Source organism: Natrix helvetica (assembly GCF_964273705.1).
Source record: "Natrix helvetica genome assembly, chromosome: 3".
Classification (NCBI taxonomy): Eukaryota; Metazoa; Chordata; class Lepidosauria; order Squamata; family Natricidae; genus Natrix; species Natrix helvetica.
In genome coordinates, this window is record NC_138549.1 from 69,553,173 (window position 1) to 69,575,282 (window position 22,110).

General features: G+C 36.3%; 1 protein-coding gene across 1 annotated transcript in view; it reads left to right on the forward strand.

Moving 5' to 3' along the window:
- Positions 1-47: 47 nt before the first annotated feature.
- The window catches only part of SWT1 (SWT1 RNA endoribonuclease homolog), a 38,366-nt gene continuing 16,303 nt past the window's right edge, over positions 48-22,110 (forward strand). Inside the window, exons 1-12 of the mRNA XM_081947389.1 lie at positions 48-285; positions 3,625-3,697; positions 8,946-9,001; positions 9,811-10,561; positions 11,133-11,192; positions 12,261-12,390; positions 12,513-12,611; positions 15,344-15,532; positions 17,248-17,341; positions 18,630-18,772; positions 19,772-19,914; positions 21,924-22,062. Of these exons, the coding sequence (XP_081803515.1) occupies positions 3,641-3,697; positions 8,946-9,001; positions 9,811-10,561; positions 11,133-11,192; positions 12,261-12,390; positions 12,513-12,611; positions 15,344-15,532; positions 17,248-17,341; positions 18,630-18,772; positions 19,772-19,914; positions 21,924-22,062 (1,861 nt within the window). The 5' untranslated portion in view covers positions 48-285; positions 3,625-3,640. The remainder of the gene's footprint in view (positions 286-3,624; positions 3,698-8,945; positions 9,002-9,810; positions 10,562-11,132; positions 11,193-12,260; positions 12,391-12,512; positions 12,612-15,343; positions 15,533-17,247; positions 17,342-18,629; positions 18,773-19,771; positions 19,915-21,923; positions 22,063-22,110) is intronic.

A 22,110-nucleotide genomic window follows, 5' to 3' on the forward strand; every position in this document is an offset into this window, starting at 1 on the left:
GATTGGCTGCTGGAGGGGCCTCTTTTTTTTCTTCTATTGCAAGAGGGCGGAGAAGCTATTCGTGCCTGAGACGTCAGAGGAAAACAAGCCTCGACGAATGGCCAATACTTTTTGGCCCTGAGGTGTCTTTTAGTTACCGAGAAAGAGTCGTACAAACGTGAGGGGAGGGTGGGGAACCTTTTTAAGGAATTCAAAATGATCCCTCTGGAAAGGTTGTGGAGCTACTGGGAATCTTGATTCGAGTGTGCGTGTGTAAGTCGTCTCCACTTCCTCAAAAGCTACAAGGTAAGGTTAGTTTCAGTTAGGTTTAACATGGTGTTGTTTGAATCCGGTTTACGGTTTCTTTAACGAACTTCAGTCAAAGCGAGCCTGGTTGAACAACGGGATGGTGCCCATTTACTTACAGCCTGTGTGTGGTTAAGTTGACAAGCACACGACAGGAGAAAAAGTATTTTAAAATGGATACAGTGGAACTGAGAACTGAAACCAGCCCTTCCCTGTGCTGTGATAATCGGTTTGGCCGACTGTGATACTAGTTGCGGTGATCTTTTATTGACACCACTTTCCAGTACTACTTTATCCATTTAAACAAAGACTGAGGATATTTGCTCTTTTATTTTGAATACGGTAGCTATTTTTAAAAAAAGAGCAAACGTCCACAGTCATGGTAAGAAAGCATTAATGTCCACTATTTTCCCCTCCTAGTATAATTTTAGTTTTTAATTTTTCCCCACCTAGTATAATTTTAGGGACACAGTGGCTCAGTGGCTAAGACACTGAGCTTGTTGATCAGAAAGGCCCGCGTTCGAATCCCTAGCACCGCGTAACGGAGTGAGCTCCTGTTACTTGTTCCAGCTTCCGCCAATCTAGCAGTTCGAAAGCATGTAAAAATGCAAGTAGAAAAATAGGGACCACCTTTGGTGGGAAGGTAACAGCGTTCCGTGCGCCTTCAACATTTAGTCATGCCAGCCACATGACCACAGAGATGTCTTCGGGCAGTGCTGGCTCTTCAGCTTTGAAACATAGATGAGCACCGCCCCCTAGAGTCGGGAACAATTAGCACATATGTGCGAGGGGAGCCTTTACCTAGTATAACTTTAACACCACACCAGTGGTGGGTTCCTGCTGGATCGCACCGGATCGCGCGCGCTCCCTTTCAGCGCTCCACCTGGCTCGCGCGCTCCCTTCCGGCGCTAAAACCGGAAGTACAGTCTTCGTTCCCAGCCGAGCTGGTGGAGCGCAGGCAGGCGTCGTTGCTTCGCCAGGGGCGGGGCAAGACTGTACTTCCGGTTTTAGCGCTGGAAGGGAGCGCGCGAGCCAGGTGGAGCGCTGAAAGGGAGCGCGCGAGCCAGGTGGAGCGCTGAAAGGGAGCGCGCAAGCCAGGTGGAGCGCTGAAAGGGAGCGCGCGCGATCCGGTGCGATCCGGCAGGAACCCACCACTGCACCACACATAGAAACATAAATAGTAGAAACTTTACAGGTCAGGACTAAAGCAGCTTAAAAAAAGATTTACATGTTGGTTTCCTTTTAAATTGCAACATTGTAATGTTTTCATTATTAGAGTTTTAATGAAGATGGTATTAGCATTTCAGCACCATCCATTCCTCCTTTTGAAGTTCAGTAAACCATGTTTTTTTTTTTAGCCAAAGCAATTTTTCATTTAATGTACAAAATCTAATCTACTCATGAAGTAAGCAAAACTGTATTCAGAAAATAGTTGAATACACTTGCAAGTTTTAAGGAACATAAAAATGCAGCTGGGAAAGGGAGTAATGTAACCATACATGTGGCACTTGTGGAATGTTATCTAGAACTGTTGTTCAATTTTCACATGTAATGCTATCTTTTAATGTTTGATCATTTGCTCTATGTTTGTATATTTTTTAAATTAAAGTTTTACAAAAAGTTTAAAAACTAATGTCAATAAAGAGCATAAGAGAGGAAAAGAAACAAAAGTTAGAAAGTTCCAAAAAGAAAATAGAAGCTTTTGATTTCCTTTGCAGCAAATATAATCACAAAATTATCTCTTACTCTATGATTACAAAAACTCTTGCTTTTTTTCCATTATACAGTTTTTTCCTAATCATCAAAGCCACAAATCATAAGTAGTTTTTTTTTGCTGTTTCATTCAAAAAGTGTAAGGGATTTCCAATTGACAGTAAATGTAGATATTGCTTTTTTCTCTAATGAAAGCAGTTATAATGTAGCCATTTCTGCAACTTCCATCATTCTGACCAACCACTCCTCTGCTATAGGTAGCATCAAGCTTCTTTGCACTTTGGGACATATAGTAATATTGCTGCAGTTTTCATATATAAAACAAAATCCCATGTCTTTTTTCTAATTGTTTTTTCATTAACGCCCCCCCCCCCCCAAGTCTCTGGTTCCAGTTGTACTTTAACCTTTAAAATCTTCTTTAATTAAAGCATATATTTTCATCCAAAATGTTTTGGTTTTTTTTACACATTCACAAAACATGATAAAATGTCTTTTCATGTTCACACATTTCCAGCAAAGATTTGAAATACGTTCTAGACAATTTCTCTATTGACAAATACCAGTGACACAATTTATAAAAAATGTCTTAAGCCTAGAAGATAAGGTAAATTTCAGTCCTTTCAATCACATATTTTTCTATTGGTCCATTTGTATATTATAGCCTAAACTTTTAGCCCAGTTTATCATTCATTATTTCACTTGCTTTTCTTCTTTGTCATATGTCAATAAACATTTATACATTTTAGCAACACTACATAATTTAGTAATCAGTACATAATTCTGTTTCAAATTCAGCGTTTGTTCAATAAAATCTTGTATGCACTATAAACTTTTCTCTTAATAGTGTGGACATAGCCTCCATATGTCCATCACCCAAAAATAAGTTCATCTAGATTCATAATTTGTACATTTCATGACTTCAGGTATTACAAAAATGCTGACTCAGTTTTTTACATTCACATTTTTATAATGCACAAATAAATTGTTTAAAGAAGGGAAGATTTAAGGGAAATGGACAGCGCTATTTTTTTATTACAAACTAAGCACAATTTTAGAAAAGCATTACAAGAGCAAGCCCTCATCCATTATTTAACAAATACGTTGTCTTTTGAAATGATTCCTGATAAATCTAACATTGACTGTAATCCATTTAGTAAGTAATAATATATATCATGTAACTAACACATGAGCATACGAAAGATTATATCCTTGTTTTCTCTCCTTCACCACCTCCTTTCCTTATAATCTGTCATCGATTCATTTGTATTACACCAAATTTCAAATTAAATCTAAGATAAAAGTACAGTATTCACTGAGATATTCCAGTACAGTATTCACTGCTTAAATTAGGAATCTCCAACCTATCTGGAGCTTTTGTACTTTACATAACTGCTTGGGAAAATATCTAAACATACTTGGTCCCAAAGAAATCCAGTTTTTTTTTTGCTTTTTCAAGAGACAACTGGATTTCTTGGATGAGAAGCGAAACGTCTTCAAAGAAAAACCAGAAAGTCCACTTGCCTCTTGAAAAAGCACCTTTGGGACCACCATGACCTGGATGACTGAGAATCTCCATAGACAGAATCTAAATATACTTGTAATTAAAACTGTAGCACTTTTTTTCAGATTTTCAGACCTAAGCATGTCAAAAAAACACAAAAAGAAATCCAGTCAAAAGGATGACATCTTGGATAAAAAGGTAAGAAACTATAGCTATTATCTTTATATTAGCTGAGGAACTGTCTCAATCCCAGTGGGATTGGCCCACCCCACTTCTGCCGGGAGAAGGGGCATGCTGTGGATCCTGTCAACCAAGGAATTTGGTTCCAGAAGAGCCTTTTCTGCAATGAAACTGCCATGAGGAACTTCATTCTACTCAAAGTGAGATCCACTCTCACTCTCTTGACCCTTTGTAAAAGTCTTAAACCTGGTTCTACCTGTTGGCCTGGGGCCCAGAGAAGGGTGTGTTAACCTAGAGGTGATTACTGGATTAATAGAAGATCTGACCTTCACTTCATTGTATATTCCCTACTGCCTTACTATTTCTTATTAATGTATTTATCGTTTGCTGTTTCAGTCTTTGATACTATGATTTTATTGGATTGTAAGGCATCTAGATTTGTGTGACAACGAGATGGGCAGAAAATAAATTTAATAAATAATAACAAGGATTAGAGTTGTCATTGCATTAAAAAAATGAAAACACTAGGATGGCACCGTGAATGGTACATGATCAATGATTAATGATATTGTATCTGATCAATGATTAATGATAATATTCAGTCTTGTATATAAAGTTTTTTATTTTTTCATTTTCATAACATAACCACATGTATACTATTACATAACCAACATCGTATTTTATTATTAAATGTTTACATCAATTCATCTTACCATCAACTCCCAAAAACAATTATTGGCTCTTCTGCTCTCCATACACTATATTTGTACCTTATCCATCATTTTCTTCTCCCTCTCTCTTCCCCCTCCCTCCCTCCTTTCTTCCCTCTGTCACCCTTCTCTTCTTTACTTCCCCTTCCTCTCTCCTTCTCCTCTCTCCCCTTTCCACTCCTTCTTTCTCTCCTCCTCTTCCCCCCCTGCCCTCTCTCCTATCCCTTTGTTCTTCCCTTACCTCTCACACTCTTCATCTCATTTACTTGGTGTATTTCGGCTTCTGAGCGAGCTCCATTTTATGTTGATGGTATTTATAATTCCTTTTCAGTATACATATTTAATTTTAACATATATCTTCCTCCTTTAAAAAAAAAGAGAGAACAAAAAAGTATACTTATATCATCATTATACTTTAAACCCCCCCCCCCCCCCCTAGCCTAATTTTGGCCGAAATGTAGACCTGGTTACAATTCCCAGCTATTCTCATCATTATCTTTATATACTTATACATTCTTACACGTCCCCACTTTGTAATTCTGTCTTTAAATCTCAATAGTTTCCCATTGTAAGTATATTTCATGTTCCCTTTTTCCATATCTTGTTTTAGATTACCCTTAATTGTCTATAAATGGCAATCCTTACTGTTCAGTGTTCATTACAATTCCCTTAATCTACTATATATAATAAGTAGTACACATCTTATTTTGTTCATCATCTTAAAAGTTCTATATATGTCCATGTTTCATATATTTTAACCCATGCTTAATTGTCCTTCTGTTGTCATATTCAATCAATTAGCAACTCAGTTTAATTATCATGTATAAAAGTGAATCACAAACCTCTACTTTACAATCTCCCCATCAGTTTCATATTCCATATGTTTTAACCTTTATTTAATTATCTTTCCATTATCATATTCAGCCAGTTAGCAACTCCATTTTATTGTCATATTTAGGAATAAACCCCTTATCTCAGCTTTATATTTTCCCATTTAACAATTTCTAGTTGTTTTATTTTTTCCTAGTAAGTCTTTTGTTCCACTTCTCTATTCCTGCCTTCTCCCTTTTCTTTGTTTTGACATGTCTACCCTCTTCAATTTTCCCCAAGCCTCCATCACAAAGATCTTTTATATTTCCCTTTGTTGGGGTGTAACTCCTATTTCAATTTTCCTTATGCCACTGTCAACCTCCAAAATATCTTTTGTCTGGTTTTTATTCCCTTTTGTTGGGACAGATCCCCCCTCTATAATTTTCCCTATACCACTGCTAAGTCCTATAGAGTTTTTTGTCTGCTTTTTATTTCCCACCATTTCTATCCCTCATTGTCTCTCCCCCCTTCTTCCTTCCCTTCTTCCTTAAATACCTGCTTCTCTGAATTCAGAATTCTATTTAGGCTTAATTTTAATGATCTATGCATATTTTTTATAATTTCACATAGTTCTTCAAATTCCCACCTTTCCAATCCCAAAATTAGTTAGTTATACAATTCTTATTTCAGAGTTCTGGTCCACCTTAAATTTATCTACTTCAGCTGCTGTGGGGAAGAGCGATGGGAGCCATCTTGGTCTTTTGTTCTTCCTTAATGTCCAGTTTCAAAATTGCAGTTAGTTATACCAATCTTATTTCGAAATTCTGGTCCACCTTAAATTTAGTTAATTCAACTACTGTGAAAATGGAAGAGAAGCTGGAGCCATCTTGATCTTTTGCAAACAAAAAAGAAGAAAAAGATTTCGTATTTCCCTAGTTTTTGATTTTGTTATTATTTTTCCTTGGTACTTTCTGCTTCTCGTTAGTTATAATTGCTCAAAATATATTAATTGGAACAAGCTTGCATACAGCCAAATTCAGGTATGTTTCTCTTCCCTCCTGCTTTTCCAAGTTGCGATTTATGGCAGTTGGTTAATTAAAATTTCCCACACAAGCAAGATTAGGTCATCAGTTGTCAGTAAGGAGATGGTGCTTTTTTCTTGATCTTTCTCCCTTGTTGCATTCCAGTTCTCATTAATTGGAGCTGCTTAAGATATGTTAGTTAAAAGACACTCGGACGAAGCAAATCTTCACGCTCCTAGAGTCCTTTAAAAACACAATTTTTTCAAGTCCAAAACCAAATTTAGAGTTTGTGTTTAAGTGGGTTGTGTTTAAGTGGGTTTGTCACTTCTCTTTCTCCTTTCTGTCAAAATTATTTCAAGCAAATGGCTCTCTTTGGGGCTAGTGATTCAACCCTCCATTTTTCCCCTTCTTTCTTTTCACAAAAATCCCTGATCTGTCCATCAATATTATTTATGCTCTTAAGATTCTTTGCCTTTTTCAATTTCTGATTTCTAACTGTGGGTTAATAGATCTTACCAGACTTTCATCTCGCCTCTGCACGCTCCTGTTCAGCTGCTTTGGCCTGGAGCCAGCTCTTGTGCAGCCATGTTGCCATGCTGCCGCCCCAGCTCCAATTCAAAGGGCAAATCTCTGACCTACGAGGGACCTGTTGCATTCCCTCTGGTTCTGATGAGACGCTGCCCCTTCTTCAACCCCCCCCCCGGGGGGGGTTCTGATCTAAAAACAGATCTTAGAGACAGTTTGTCAGACAGGGGTCATGTGAGACTCTCACATCCCCCATGTCTGTCCAGCTGGAGAACTTCAGGTCCGATAATATTCAGTCTTAACACCATGTTTGCAGTATTAAAAAAACAGATAATCTGCTTTTGTTCTATGTATCTTGGATGTAACTGAAGACAATACCGCATTTTATTACATAACAGAATTAAACATAACCCACTTGAAGTGTTATGTTTTGTGCTTTTGCCCCACATCAGTTATTTCCTAATGCTTTAAAGCTGAACAGAGATGGGGCAAGAAGCTTTATTCTCTAAGAATTACGAGAACATGTAAGAGTGGCCAGCTTACAAAACACTGCAGGCCAAAAAGCTGCAGAAGACATGATGTGGTCCAGTGTTTAGGTAACAGTTGTAGAGGAATAAAGGACTTTTCCTAGAACATTTTTTATTTTTAAATATTTCTTTTAGTTCCAAACCAGGCTTTTCAGATGCAGAACAGAATTTAGATTACATATTGACAATCTTATTTTTTTAATATGCTTCAATAAAAAATACAAGGAAAGTACCATTAGGTTTTTAGATTGTGCCAAGGAGAGGGAGTTTATAAAGCCAAATAGGTAAAAAAAAAATTCAATCATAAGCATATAATTGTTCTATTTCCCATGATGGGTTCAAGATATAAATAGGTGTATAGAATAGAGCAAATGTGGAAAGTCAGAAGAACTGAAAATTATTTTTGAGTGCTGATGAACTTTTATTTATAACAAATGCAAAATTTGCAAAGCAGCAGTTTGTAGTGGCAATGGAGAAGCCATTGTAATTTCAAGAGGTTTTGATTTCTCCTTCATATTAAGAAAAGTCTAGAATCTTGTAGTTTTTTCTGAGCAAGCATGCTTGGTACTTTTTACTCTTGTTGCTGAATAAAGGAGAAAGCGGGGGAGCTTGACATAGGGTAGCTTCAAAGATTTTCTCACTATGAAAGATTCTTGCTTTCCATCCCAGAGTCACATGCCATCTAGTCAAGGTCAGGTTTTGCAGTCTCCTGACCAAGTTTTGATAAAAACCTTGGGATCATTGTTGTTTATTGAAAGCTTCTGCACAGAATTTTGCATTGGGTACTGTGGAAATTTGCCACCCCTTAGTTATCTCTGCAGTCATTATTAAGAAGCTCTTGGCAGCTTGTAAAAGATTGGAGAGTCATCTTACTTGTTACGTATACTTTTTATGTTACACTTTTAAATCTGTTTGCTTGAGTTAATAATAAAGCTTCAAATCCCTTTATTCATTGGTATGCTTATTGTCTCTAGATCACACACATGCACACACGCACACAAAATGCCAAATACCTGGGAATCTGATGACTGCCCTGACACTTGACAAAACAAAAAAGACTAACTGCTTGACGCAGTATGTTTATACATGCTATAGGAGCACCATGAAACATTTGATCTAACACTCGAGTATCAAATTTAGGGAAACTTAGGGTTTTAATGTTAAATTGCAACAGTGAGTCATATTAGTTAAGCTTTTGCAGAAACTCAAGGACAGCAAGATTAGAAGACTCTTGCTCAGTGTTTAGACTACAAAATAGTACTTTTTTTCTACCATACACTGAACATCTGCAGCAATTGATATCACAAATGCAGATTGTGCAAAGAAATAAGTTACCAAAACATATCTAGAATAATATAAATAACAGTGATCAAGACGTATTCATTGTTGAATCTTAATGGAAATTTTATGAAATGGTATGTGCAGGCCCATGGAGATTAATGGATATGTTATGTAATGTTAATATTGTACAGTAAAAACAAAGTGAAAGAGAAGATTATAGAAGCAATAATAATCTAACTCAGAGATTGTACCCTGCCCTGACTTTGAGGAAAGAATGATGCATACAATATAGTGAAATTCCATACAATTTTGCTCTCCCTATTGTGAAATATTATTTATTTAATATAAGAAAACACACATGCTTATAAATAAATATTTCTTATTCTTTCAGAAACCAGAATCAGCAGAAATTGGGAACAAACATGCAAAAGAACAGCTGGACCAAAGGTAATATTTTTCTTTGATAGGAGGAATGAAACTTGATATTTTGGAGGTTGAAAAATCTAAATGGGCTGCAGTGCAAACACTGTTTGAAATATGTTGATTAATTTGGAATCTTTGATTGAATAATATTAGTTGCCTGACTTTTAATCAATTAAATTATGGAGAAAATGATACTCTTGTAATAATCACCAATGCACCAATTTTATAACTCTTTCTTTTATTACTTTGCCTAACAACTTTACTTGTACTATTGTTCCATTATTAGGGGAAAATTTCCTACTATTTTTCGTTTTATTTGTAACCTCATTATATTTGAGATTGTGTTGCTATGTTGCCATAAGCAAAGAAAATAACCTATGGAATGCTCTTTCTAGATGCCATGGCTAATAGAAATAGGCATCCATTGCATATCCTCAGCTACAGTATATGATAATACTTGTGTCATTTGTAAGATACAAATGAGAATTCTTATTCCTAAAGTAGCAACATGATATTCTTTGGAAGTTTTCAATTTTAGTTCTTATAAGATCAAACTGTCAAATGGGATTATACTTTAAAATAACTGGAGGATGCTTCTAATTTAGAATTAATTTTTAGAATTAGATTAAGTATTTCATTTTGAGGAGACTAATAATTTTATAACAAGCTATCCGTCACATTTTCTATTTCTATCAATAATATATTGATAAATTCAGATTTTTCTCTTAACATTTCCTGTTAAATAAAAGATTGGATTATAATTTTAAAAATCCACAGTTTACCTTCCACAGTCTTAACTTTCTTTAAAGTGCTTTTTAATGATGTTTTCACAGAGTGAGTGGTGCTGGATATGTGAAAGCAAAAATGAGTTTCGATCTCAAAAATTCTAGTAAAGGACTCGAAGCAAAGATATCAAAAGACTCACAACCCATTAATAGTGCTTTAATACCTCGTGAAGAACGTGAAAAGATCACCATGCAATTTAAAGCCACAGCTAATCTTGGTGAGAAAAGAAGCATTATGGAGCCTATAGTTGTCTTCTCTCGTAAAGAACACTCTGGCATGAGTGGCAGTGATCCTGATGACAAAAAAAGGAAGAAGCTGTCACACGATTTGGGGATCATAAACATCAAAGAGAAGGATAAAAAAAAAGATAAAATGGAGAGCACCAAGTTTAAAAAAGTAATTCTAAAACGTATAATGGAGGAATTCAAGGAAACCACAAAACCTGCAGAAAGTTCATTCCTTCATAAGAAAAAAACACTAAGATTGAATGAATTCACCCCGAAAATGAACTGTACCAAAACCCAGCATGTTCCAGATTTACCTTTTACTGTCACAGATTCTAAAGTGCATATGCAGGCTTTCAAAAAAGATACTCTTGAAAAGGAGAAGCGTCTTTCTTTAGAACTTTCCAGTAAAAATGGTAAAGAAGTCAAATGCACACTCTCATATCACCTGGCAAAGCCCAAATGTTGGAAGTATAAAAATGAAGAACCAACACCTACTGATTCAGAGACGAATATTTTTAATTCAAGGATTCAAGGAAATAAATTTGAACCAGTCACATTTCATTCAAGTTGGGTAAAGTAAAAAAAAAAACACGATATGAAGTGGTAGTTTTGCTTTAGTTGAGATCTCTTATGGGTTTTTAAATAATTTCCTTGGGCTGATAATGTAAGAATATAGGGAACGGCTCCTTAAATAGTCAAGGAATTTTTGCTTAGACAGTGTATCAATAAAAGTGGTTCATTCTTTCACTTCATAAACCAATGAGGAAGATCCTAACTTCCAAACACTACTGAAATTCAGATTGACCAAATATAACAAAGACTCATTGAGCAGAGGATGTATACTGTAGTAAATATTGGAAAGCAGATTAAGTTAGGCCTAGGGCTGCTTAGACGTGATAGATAAAGACAAATTTTGAAGGAGAAATGCAAGCAGACTAGTGTGGGTTAAATATGAGAAGAAATTAATAATACTTCAATAGTTTAAAACATGAAAGGAAAAACCAAAAACATTTTCTAAAAGTGTAATAAAGTTTACCTAGTTCCTCTGGCATTATTTTTCTTCCTTTCAAAATTGTTTCAGATTCCATGTAAAATTCTAACTGTAAAATTAACAGCAATGGACATATATGTCTTTGTTGCAGAGTTCCAAATCCTCATGTTCTTCCCTTGAAAACATCGAAAATACAGATGTGGACCAAGAGGTTAGAGATTGTTTTATCAGCATTCCCTAAATGCTGTTTTTAGTTCATACTAGCCAAAGTTTATATTGTTGTTTTTTCTTTTCTTTTTTCTTTTGTTTTTGGTCATATTGATTCTGTTTGTTCTCATCCATTCTAATATATGCCAATAACACATACTTAGAGACTGGATTTTTATTACCTAAACCTTGAGTGATTGCAGCTACTTTACAATCACAATTAAAGCTTTAAAATGGAAACAGTACATAAAAATATAAAGCATGTAAACAACAAAAGCAGCGATAGCAGAAGCAAATAAAAATTTCCAGAAGAAATGCATGAAAATCTATACCTCTCATGAGATCATTGCAGAAGTTCACAGAAATATATGTACCTCGGAGTGGGAGGGTGGAATGGATAACTGGGAGGAATCCAAAAGTGCTGTAGCCTAATGGGGACTGAATATATTCATTGGTCAAGGTACAGTATCTAAAACTAATGAGGAATGAACATACTTGTTCATACTTCTATCAGAAGCTAGATAGAAAATGGATGAAAAGTCCCAACTTAACATTTTGAACTTGATAGAGAAACCTGTAGGAGTTCTTGTCACCATGTTTATTTAAACAATATAAATAATATAGAGTTAAGAGAAATTGTAATAGTTTGATTCCAGTCAAACAGAATCAGGATTTGAATTGGCTAATTCCCTTCTTAAATGTGTGCAAATTATAATTTGTGGATAGGGAAATGAAAATTAGGAAAAAGAAAGTATCTTACCTCAATATATCAAGTTATATAGACAGGTTTCATGCAGGTTTGTTAGACCTTTTAGAAAAATCTTTTCAATGAGAACAATTTTTACTCATTAACATTAGTATTATACATTTATTTTCCCTTCTGTATCATATTCATCTACAACCTAGATGGAAAGAGTAAGACAAGGAGTAGTATCTGCCCTCTCTCTCCTACCCACCCACACACTTGGAGCAGTGGATAGACAGTTATAGAGAGAAGGAAAACAGCAAGAACAGCAGCATCCTTATCTCCTGCTTAAGATTTCAACTCATGATTTTACAATTATTTTTATAGATGCAGATTGTAGAAGATTTGCATGCAGCTCGTATTGAGAAGAAGATGGATCTGCCTGTCGTGCAGGCTTGTGGAGAGTTAACTTGCATGGAAATAGATCTTGCAGACGATGAATCACATATATCCTCTAGTAAGCTTATCTGTGTCAGGTGTTTTCTGCTGCTTCTCCATTAACAGGGCAATGGGAAGAAGAAAATAAATGAAAGATAAAGCCACTTATTGAATTATATTTTTCTTCTTCTTTTCTAATAGATATTTTCTCTGGGTTGAATACTTTGATTGTGATTGATACTAATATAATGATCAGCCATTTGACATTCATCAAATCTTTGAAGAATGCAAATATCCCAGGTATGTGTGGATTTATCTCGGTAACAAGCCTTGATCAAGTACATCTTACCTGAAATATGTTGCTTGACTATTACCTGCCACATCTTTTTTCAATCTGAAAACTAAACTTCACCCCCAAATATTATAGCAGACCATTTCATGAACAACTTTAGACTTTTTTTCTTTTAAATTACCTTTAATAAAGCAATATAACATGATATGATGTAAGCAGCTGTAAATTTTATTATTTTCCTTATTGACCACTCATGGTACAAAATGTACTGAAGTAGCAGACATCGCTCAAAGTTAAAAGATGGTGGATCAGTTTGATTTCAAACAAAAAGAGCTAGCTTTTTTATTGCCTTACTTTTATAACAGCATGCTCACTAAGTGTCTCACATGCTTGGAGAATATTGTGTATTATGATTCAACAAACAATTGTGAAGTCATTTAAAACAAGTTTCATAAAGCTTGTTAGGATCAGCCCTCTTCAAAACATTGAAAACAGGCATGTCATATGGAAGGCTTGTGTAGCTGCTTATCAGAACTTTCTCTGGTAATTTGCAGGTCCATGTACACACATTTCCACCTGTTGTATGCCAAGCAAAGTAAATCATGACTTGCACAAATAATATTGCAAAGCTCATTCTGTAAACACTCTGCAATCTTGTAGTCAAGAAATACTTTAACTTTCATCCTCTCATAATCATTACCAGTGTCATCTTAGCAATGGAAATTATATGCTAATACAGGTAGTCCTCGACTTACAACCACAATTGAGCCCAAAATTTCTGTTAAGTGAGACATTTGTTAAGTTAGTTTTGCCTCATCTTACGACCTTTCTTGCCACAGTTGATAATTTACTAACCCACTTGTTAAGTGAATCTGGCTACCCCATTGTCTTTGTTTGTCAGAAAGCCTCAAAAAGTGATCACATAACCCTGGCACATTGCAATGGTGATAAATACCATGTTTCCCCGAAAATAAGACAGGGTCTTATTTTCTTTTGCCCCACGAAATATGGCCTTGGGCTTATTATAGGGGAGGGCTTATTATTTTCTGGGGCAGGTGAGAAGCGAGGCGCGCCTTTTACCTTTCCAGCTCCGTCGCGTTCCTCGCCATTGTGCTCAGGGAAGTGGCTGGTAAAAAAAAAACTCGCGAGTTCAATCAAACTTCTTGAAATCGTGAGAAGGGGCTTTTTTTATTAGGGGCTTCCCTGAACACAATGGCAAGGAACGCAACGAAGCTGGAAAGATAAGAGGCATGCCTCGCGGTCCAACACCGCCCTCCTCGCCCCAATGGTAAAGGCAGCCTGCCTGGTTCCTTTCTCCACCGTCCCTTTAGCGAGGGGTGGCAGGTGGTGGGGGGAAAGAAGCGAGGTGCGCCTCTTACCTTTCCAGGTCTGTTGTGTTCCTCTCCCTTTCGCCCATTGAATCCCTTGTAAAAAAAACCTCATGAGTTCAACTCGCAAGTTTTTTTTTACAAGGGGATTCAATGGCGAAAGCGCGAGGAACGCAGTGGAGCTGTCAGTCTCTGGTAGCGCTAGGACGCACGTCTCGCTTCTCCCTCTTTCCCCCCCCCACCTGCCACCCCTCGCTAAAGGGACAGCAGGGAAGGGAACCAGGCAGGCTGCCTTTATCATTGGGGTGGGCTGTGTTTTTTTGCGCGAGAAGGAACAGGTGGGAGGGGGTGCCGCTGTTTTTGCAGCGGGCTCTTTTTGCATGGGAGGGAAGGGCGGGAGGTGGAAGCACTTTGCTTCGCCTGCCGCTGTTTTTGTGGCGAGCCCTCTTTTTGCCCCGCAAGCTGTACCAGTAGGTGGTACAGTGGTAATGGCGGGGACCAGTTGCGCATGTGCTTAAATAGTTGGGGAGGGGCTTATTAGGGCGCGTGTTCTGAAAAGCCCAATTGGGCTTATTAGCAGGGTATGTCTTATTTTCGGGGAAACGGTATGAACCAGTTGTCAAGCATCATAATTTTGATCGCAATCATGGGGATGCTGCAAAGGTCGTAACTCTGAAAAACGATCATAAATCACTTTTTTCAGTGCCATTGTAACTTTGAACAGTCACTAAATGAACTGTAAGAAAGACGCTGAGTTGTGGAAAACTTGTAATTTCTGGTCATAACACTATCCTTTCTGGATTGAAAATAATCAGTGTAAGTGCATTTATTTAACAGTTAGTTTTCTTTTTTGATAAAATTAAAGAGAAGTAATAGATTACTGAACTAGTTAAAAATCTAATTTAGCAAAATCTTACAGTGGCCTGAGTTTTGAATTGAATAAAGGAAATTTAACAGTAGACAAAATTGAGAATGGTAAGATGCCTCACCAATTTTTTTCTAAATTATATATTCATATTCATGATGCTACGTTTTTCATCTATTTGGCTTTGTACCTGAGGAAGATTGTTTTAAATGTAATGATTACCTGTTAGTTTGTTTTCATTTTGTTCCCAGACTTTCAAGAAAACATAAAGCATCTGGCAACTGTCAAAAAATAAATAAATCCAAACACACACAAAAAATATTTTGAAGCTAAACAGTTTTTTTTCATTTCTCTGGAAGTTATAATTATGGGAATCAACAGATAAGACAGGGATTTGGAAATTAGAGAATAAATTTAGAAAATGTGGATTAAGGGAATCTTTTGCATAGGAATATTGAGATGCAACCACATGGATTTCACAAATGCATTTTTTTCTTTTAAGAACTTTGATAATTTTTGACAAAAATGCTATTTTTCTCCTAATTAGGCATAGGCAGATTTTTGCTATTAATTCCCTGGGTAGTTCTGCAAGAATTGGACAACTTAAAGCGGGGGAAGATATTGGCAAACGTTAGTCAAAAAGCAATCCCTGCAGTTCACTTCATCTATACTTGCCTGAAAAATCAAGATCCAAAGTTGTGGGGTCAATCCATGCAGCTTGCTTCTCAAAAAACACGTAAGTCATTGTAGAAATGGTCACAATTTTATTCTTATTCTTAGATCTCTAAGACCTTCAATAAGTGCACTACTTGGTAATAAACCCCATTCCAACAGAAATTATTCCATCAGAAATGAAAATATTGAGGATGAATTTTTTATGCCTCTTTCTTTCTCTTGTCTAAAATAATGCCAAATATTGGCTGCTTGCTATGAAGTCAGTGATGCAATTCCTAAGACCATCCTTTGGCCACCCGCCTTCCTAATTGTGATGTATGGATAGATCTACAAAATGATTGATTCTCTCCATCGACCAGCAGGTGCAAGGAAAGACTCAAATTAAAGGATTAGTTTTCTAGACCTACTATAATTTCCTCCTAAGAATGTTTGTGGGTGCCAAAGACTTAAGAAACAGTGAAACACAAGTAGTAAGGGTCTTGGAGTTTACTGCTCATTACAAAGTGCTCTTGGCCAAGTGCTAAATAAAATAAATCACAAGTATAAATTAGTTCAGGGGAAGCAATTCATTTTTATTAGGTTAGCATTGTTGTCAGCAACAGTAGCAGCATTTTATGATTTCTCCAACTGCTTATGGTGGCTGAAAGAAGAGAATTAAATTTTAAAAAGAGATAATTTAAAAGATAGGTAAAATACATAAGACAGCAAGAATATTGTTATTCAAAATAATAAAAGAAACTATGTGGAAGAGATGTATCTTAATGTTTTTTTTTAAAAGAGACATAGAAACTGTGCATCAGTTCTACAGTAAATACATGCGGTCACATCAAGAGAAGGCTGAAGTAGTACAGCTTTTAACATCTATTATATCAGTCTTTTCAATAACTTGGCCCTAAGTTGCTTAGTGCTTTAAACCAATACCTGAAATTAAACATGATAAGAAGCAGCACCATCTGTCTGTATAGGCATAACAGGATCATGGTACCATGCAATGGAGTTGTTGCTACATTTTTGTACCATTTGAAGCTTTACAGCATGGGTGTCAAACTCGTGACATCACGTCATGTGACTATCGTGCCTTTTTTAACCCTTTGCTAAACGGGAGGTAGGCATGGCCAGTGTGTGACTCATCTAGCCCATGGGCCGCTAGTTTGACACCCTTGCTTTAGAGCAATATGTCTTTGAAATAATCAACATATGATCAGGAGGCTTATCCCCTGAGATTTGGAAGGCTGCTATCTTCTTAAACTTCCAGAAGGCCTTGAAGATCTGACTTTTCCCTAGACATTGAACCAGGATGAGAGTTGAGTGAATGTGCATTTGGGATAAGAGTGTTACGCTCTCTGGGTTTTGTGTAATGGTTTTAATTTTGTCTGTTATTATTGTGAATCATGACTTAGTCAACAAAATGAGCTGCTGTCTATTTCAAATACAATATAACAATCATAATCACGAGCTATATTTGGTGCAATTAATTGAGAAGGTAATCTCTATTCTGGTCAAGTTTGTGTTTCCTTCTGAGTATTGGTGCTTCACTCTTGCACTACATTGTGTAATGTTTCCTTCTGAGTATTGGTGCTTCACTCTTGCACTACATTGTGTAACGTTACATTACGTTACATTATTCCCAAGACAGAGCTCAATCAGGGTAATTGTAAATGAAGAATGCCATAAATATAAAATATTTTTCTTGCCTCTTGATGTGCTATTGCTGTTTGTTCATCAGCCAATTCTTTTAGAACATGACACTGTAATCTCTTGTTTCTAAATTTTCAGAAAGTTTCAGTACTGAGAACAATGATGATCGTGTGTTACAATGCTGCCTTCAGTATCAGAATCTCTATCCTCAAGCTGAAGTAATCTTGCTGACGTACGTTTTTGGTGTAGCTTTCCACTGGAGGATCTCAATTTCATTGACAGGGCAATAAGGGCACAATCATTTTAAATACATTTTTTTTAAAAAAGTAATGCAGTTACTGACTTTTCTCAGCAGTATCCCCTTTTAAAAACACCTTGGGACCTACAGGTAGTCCTCAACTCACAGCCAGTCATTTAATAACCGTTCAAAGCAGTGGTGGGTTCCTACCAGTTTGGACCGGTTCGGCTGATCTGGTAGTAGCTTGGTGGCCTGGGTCGTTGGAATTGGCAGCGACAAGGCCTGCCACATCCCTGAACTGGTTTTCCTGGTGGCGCCATAGGCGCTGACATCTTGTTTTTTGCTTATGCACAGAGCAATTTTAGTTGTATTGCACATGAGTGCATGGCGCACATCAAGCGCATCCCTGAGCAAACCAGCAGTAGTCTCTGCCGGAACCCACCACTGATTCAAAGATATAATGGCACTGAAGAAAAAGTGACCTATGATTGGCCCTCGCACTTATTATACCCATGGTAGCATCTCCATGATCTCATAGTCAAAATGTGAGTGCTTGGAGAGCAGCATGTATTTATAAGATTTACAGTATCCCAGAGTCATGTGATTGCCAGTTGTTGCCTTCTCCATTGGCTTCCGACAAGCAACATCAACTGTGTGAGTCATTTAACTGTAGTTATTTGCTTAACAATTGCCTTAGGAATGAAAATTCTGGCTGTAATTATGCTGGTAAAACAAGGACTACCAGTATGTAGATTGGTGTCATATAATGGCAAGTTGTCATCATATACACTTTTTAATTGGAGATGACTATTTCTCAGACAAAGAAGTTAGAAGATTGTTGTTAGAAATAATACTTTGTTTTAGAACTATTGCCTTTCATTTCACTGAAGAACAAGTACTATATTGCTGTTTCAGACAATCCAAACATACGCTTATGTAGGAATTCAGGGGGATTCTAAGTAAAAGGGGAGGAGTTTTTTCCAATTAGAGCCTCCAGAATTCTAACTCTTTGAAAACAGAATTTTGCAAGTTCAACTTCCACAATTGCTTGTGGAAAGTTTATTTTAAAATGGCTTCATGCAGGTATTGAGAGATTCACCAGCTCATGTAACACAGAGATAAGATATTTTAAGTCATAGTTCATTGACTATATGTATTTAATGTTCAATCATCTAAGCCAAAATCATATTCATTATATCGCTCAGTGTTATGGATACATTGAATTGTCTTCCTTTTCCCAGGTAAATAAAACTAGATGTGTTTATTTGTATTTACTTCATAGGGATGATAAAAATTTGTGCAACAAAGCCCTAGTGAGTGAAATAAAGGCATGCAGTAAAGCAGATTTGGTTGTTGCATTCCAGAAAATGACTCCAAAGGGCACAATTATTAGTGAAGATACTACCAATAACAAGTGGGGAAAAGGTTGGTTTTTCTTTACTTTATAAATTTGCATGACATTACTGCCTTACAAGACAATTGAGTAAGTGCTTCTGAATTCTGTGTGGTTTATTTCCAGGTAAATGTAAGATTTTGCAATCTAAAACTGAAAAATAGCTTTAAAAAAGTCATAAAATAACTATTTCCAATTAATCATCACTGATGAAATGCCACCATTATCCTAAAGTATATGCCATGTTAAAATGTACTTCCAGCTGGATGAAAATTCTTGACTTAATTGACTTAATGTTTTTGTGCCTCTAAATTAAGGGTCCCCAACCAACCCACCCCCCCGGGCTATGGCCCATTCAGAATCAAGCTGCGGAAATGGCGGATGAATGGCGGAACCATCCCTTCAACCCCCCACTTCCGCTGACAGTCCACAAAGGTGGAAAGGCTGTGGGGCGCTGTTCTAAATGACTGTTAGGGACTAAAGAAATGGTAGTTAAGTATAGGGGAAAAACCACTTGAAAGTTTATCAGACTAGTTGCAATGAATTAGTTGGATAAATAATTTATATTTTGAGGTCAGTATAGTTCCTCAGTTAAGGAACTACTGAAGAGTTTTGTTATGCAAATAGAGAAATTATCACAGATTATTTGAATATAGCAGTTTTCTATGATAATGATCACTATCACTATTGTTGTATGTATACTGAGAGCTTATGCACAGAGACAAATTCCTAGTGTGTCTAATCACACTTGGCCAATTAAGAATTCTAATTCTAATTTCAATTTGGAAGAATTTGGGCAGTGTGATTATCAGGGTATTATTCAACAGGATTGGGAAGTGCTTCAGTTTTCAAAGGAAAAAGTTGTGTTGACATACAAAACAGTCTGAACAGAGCACCAGCCTGCACCTCCTTTCACAACATGGATCTATTCTCAGATACAAAGGATGCTTATGGGCCTCATAATGTTTATACCTAATGCACTGGAACTGTAATTGAATTGAAACATTAAACTTGCTTTTGCTCACGAACAGATAAATACCCCAAGAAGACTGAAAAGACTTCTCCTAATCGTCTTTCAGAAATTATTTTTGATATGGAAAAAAGCTTGGGAGATGTTTTATCTTCTATTTTAGAAACTGAATTGAAGATTGCTTTTGGAGATCTTTGGATTGAGGTGAATATTTTCCAATATTCAAAAGAAATATAGGTCTTCCAATTAGGGAAGTCATGTGTAATGCATCAGTGGTTCTTACCTATACTTACCTACTTATGTACATTCTGACTCCAATTTTAGTTATAGCCTATTATATATTATTAGGAATTCCTGTTGCATTTGGGGGCAGGTAGGCATCCTGCTCCTTCTATAAGCAGAAAAGGCAAGGATCATTTGTTAGGACTGTTTGTGCTAGCCACAAGACCGATAGGTTCCTTCTCCCCCCCCCCCCCTTTTGTTTTTTTTATGATGACAATTTCACAACATTATTTTCACTTTTTGGCATACAGCAAATTGTTTAATATTTTTAGATTGTATATTTTATATTTAAATGCTGTTCTCCTGTAGTTGATCTTTTAGTATCAAATTTTGAAATGAATCTTGTTGGCACATTTGCCATGTAAGGCTCTGGTATAGTATCCTCAAGTCACTTTAAGAGCTTCTACTGAAAGTTCCATTAGAATGCTTCCATTTTGCAGCAGAATTTTCTGCATGTATAAGCCATTATTGCTATACAGCTTGGGGCTGTTAATTCAAAATACACTTCTCATGATGGGTGCAGAATGAGAACAATTATCTAAATTATCTTTAACCAATTCTTGTTCTAACTGTCATTCCTTGTTTAGTCAGTATACAATTCCCTAAATTAGGTGTGAGTCTGGAGAGGAATAAGGAGCACGGTCAGCTAATGGTTTGCTTTCTGACCTGTTCTTTCTGTTTTTCTAAAGTAAATTCCCCTTTTCATAGGACACCGAGACATGACCCAAGCCCTGCCATCCATCTTGATACAACTTGGATGCATGCACATAATTTTCAAATGTACATACATTAAAGAGCATCCTATCAGATGTTACTAATTTTTTTAAACTCACCTCCTGAGTGTAGGGTAGAGAGGGGAGGATTTGGGGGGCAAAAAAAAAAAAAGCCAAAACAAGACAATACCTCAAACTCTGTCCAGGGGAGCAAATCTGCTTGGCAATGATCATGGTTATTGCAAAGAATTAGGAAAAACAGAAGACCAAGAAATGATGCTAGATTGCCTCACTGGAAGTCTGGAGTTTCACATGATTCTGGGACAGTACACCTGTCATAAATACATGCTGATTGCCAAGTGCTCGACATTTGTTCACATGGGCATGGGAATGCCTGCAAAGGTCATACGCATTTTAAAAAATATGTGTTTAAAAATAATTAAAATGCTAAGCTCTAACAACAGTGCAGAAGTAAAACCTTTGAAACCTTCCTCAAAAATCTATCTTCATGCTTAGTGTATTTTGGATTTTAGATAATCTGAAACATCAAATTAGGGTGCCATAAAAAACTGAATCCCATTGCTTACGTAAGCAAAATGAGCAAATCGCTTAACATCTATTACAAATTTGCAATCTTAATGCCAGATTTGCTTGTTGTTTAAATGCTCTTCAGATTTCCTGATTCTCCATGACTGGCAAAATTCTGCCAGCTTCTTTTAGCCATCTGTGACAGCTGATTTAGGTCAGTGATGTAAATGACACCTTCATAGTTTAAATAAAATCTGAAAATCTCAGGAAGATGAATTTTATCCTCAATTCCATCTTTTTGCCTTTTGCATTACATGGCATGCTAATAGTCTTATCTTAATATATTTGTATCTTGTCTTATAAAACCTTGACATTTTGTTAACCCTTCATAGCTTCACAATCGTGATATAATGAGAGGTTACAAGCTATTGTAAAATACTCTCAGAATGAAATGAAGTCCCTCTGATATAATTTGTCTCTAAAGAAAAAAATAAAGTATCAGAAGAGACGGTATTAGGTGGTATTACTAACCCCATTCCAAAATCAGATTCTATCATTTATTTTATATATCTTGTCTGTTTGTCAAAATAGGGAGGCATTGATATAATTACTAGTATCCTAGCTGATGTAGGTGGCATGTTTCTAAAAAAGATACTGAAATCTGGCTAGTAAATTATTTTTATTTCTTAGGTAGTATATCATAAACCCCCTTGGACATTAGCAAATGTATTAGAGTGTTACAAAAAACACTGGATGGCTGTTTTTGGACAATTTATATCAAGAAGCCTTTTTTCAACTATTGAATATCTCTATGTACATCTTTGTAAAGGTAGGAGTGTTTATATTAATATGTGAAATTACTTAGATCAAAAGGGCA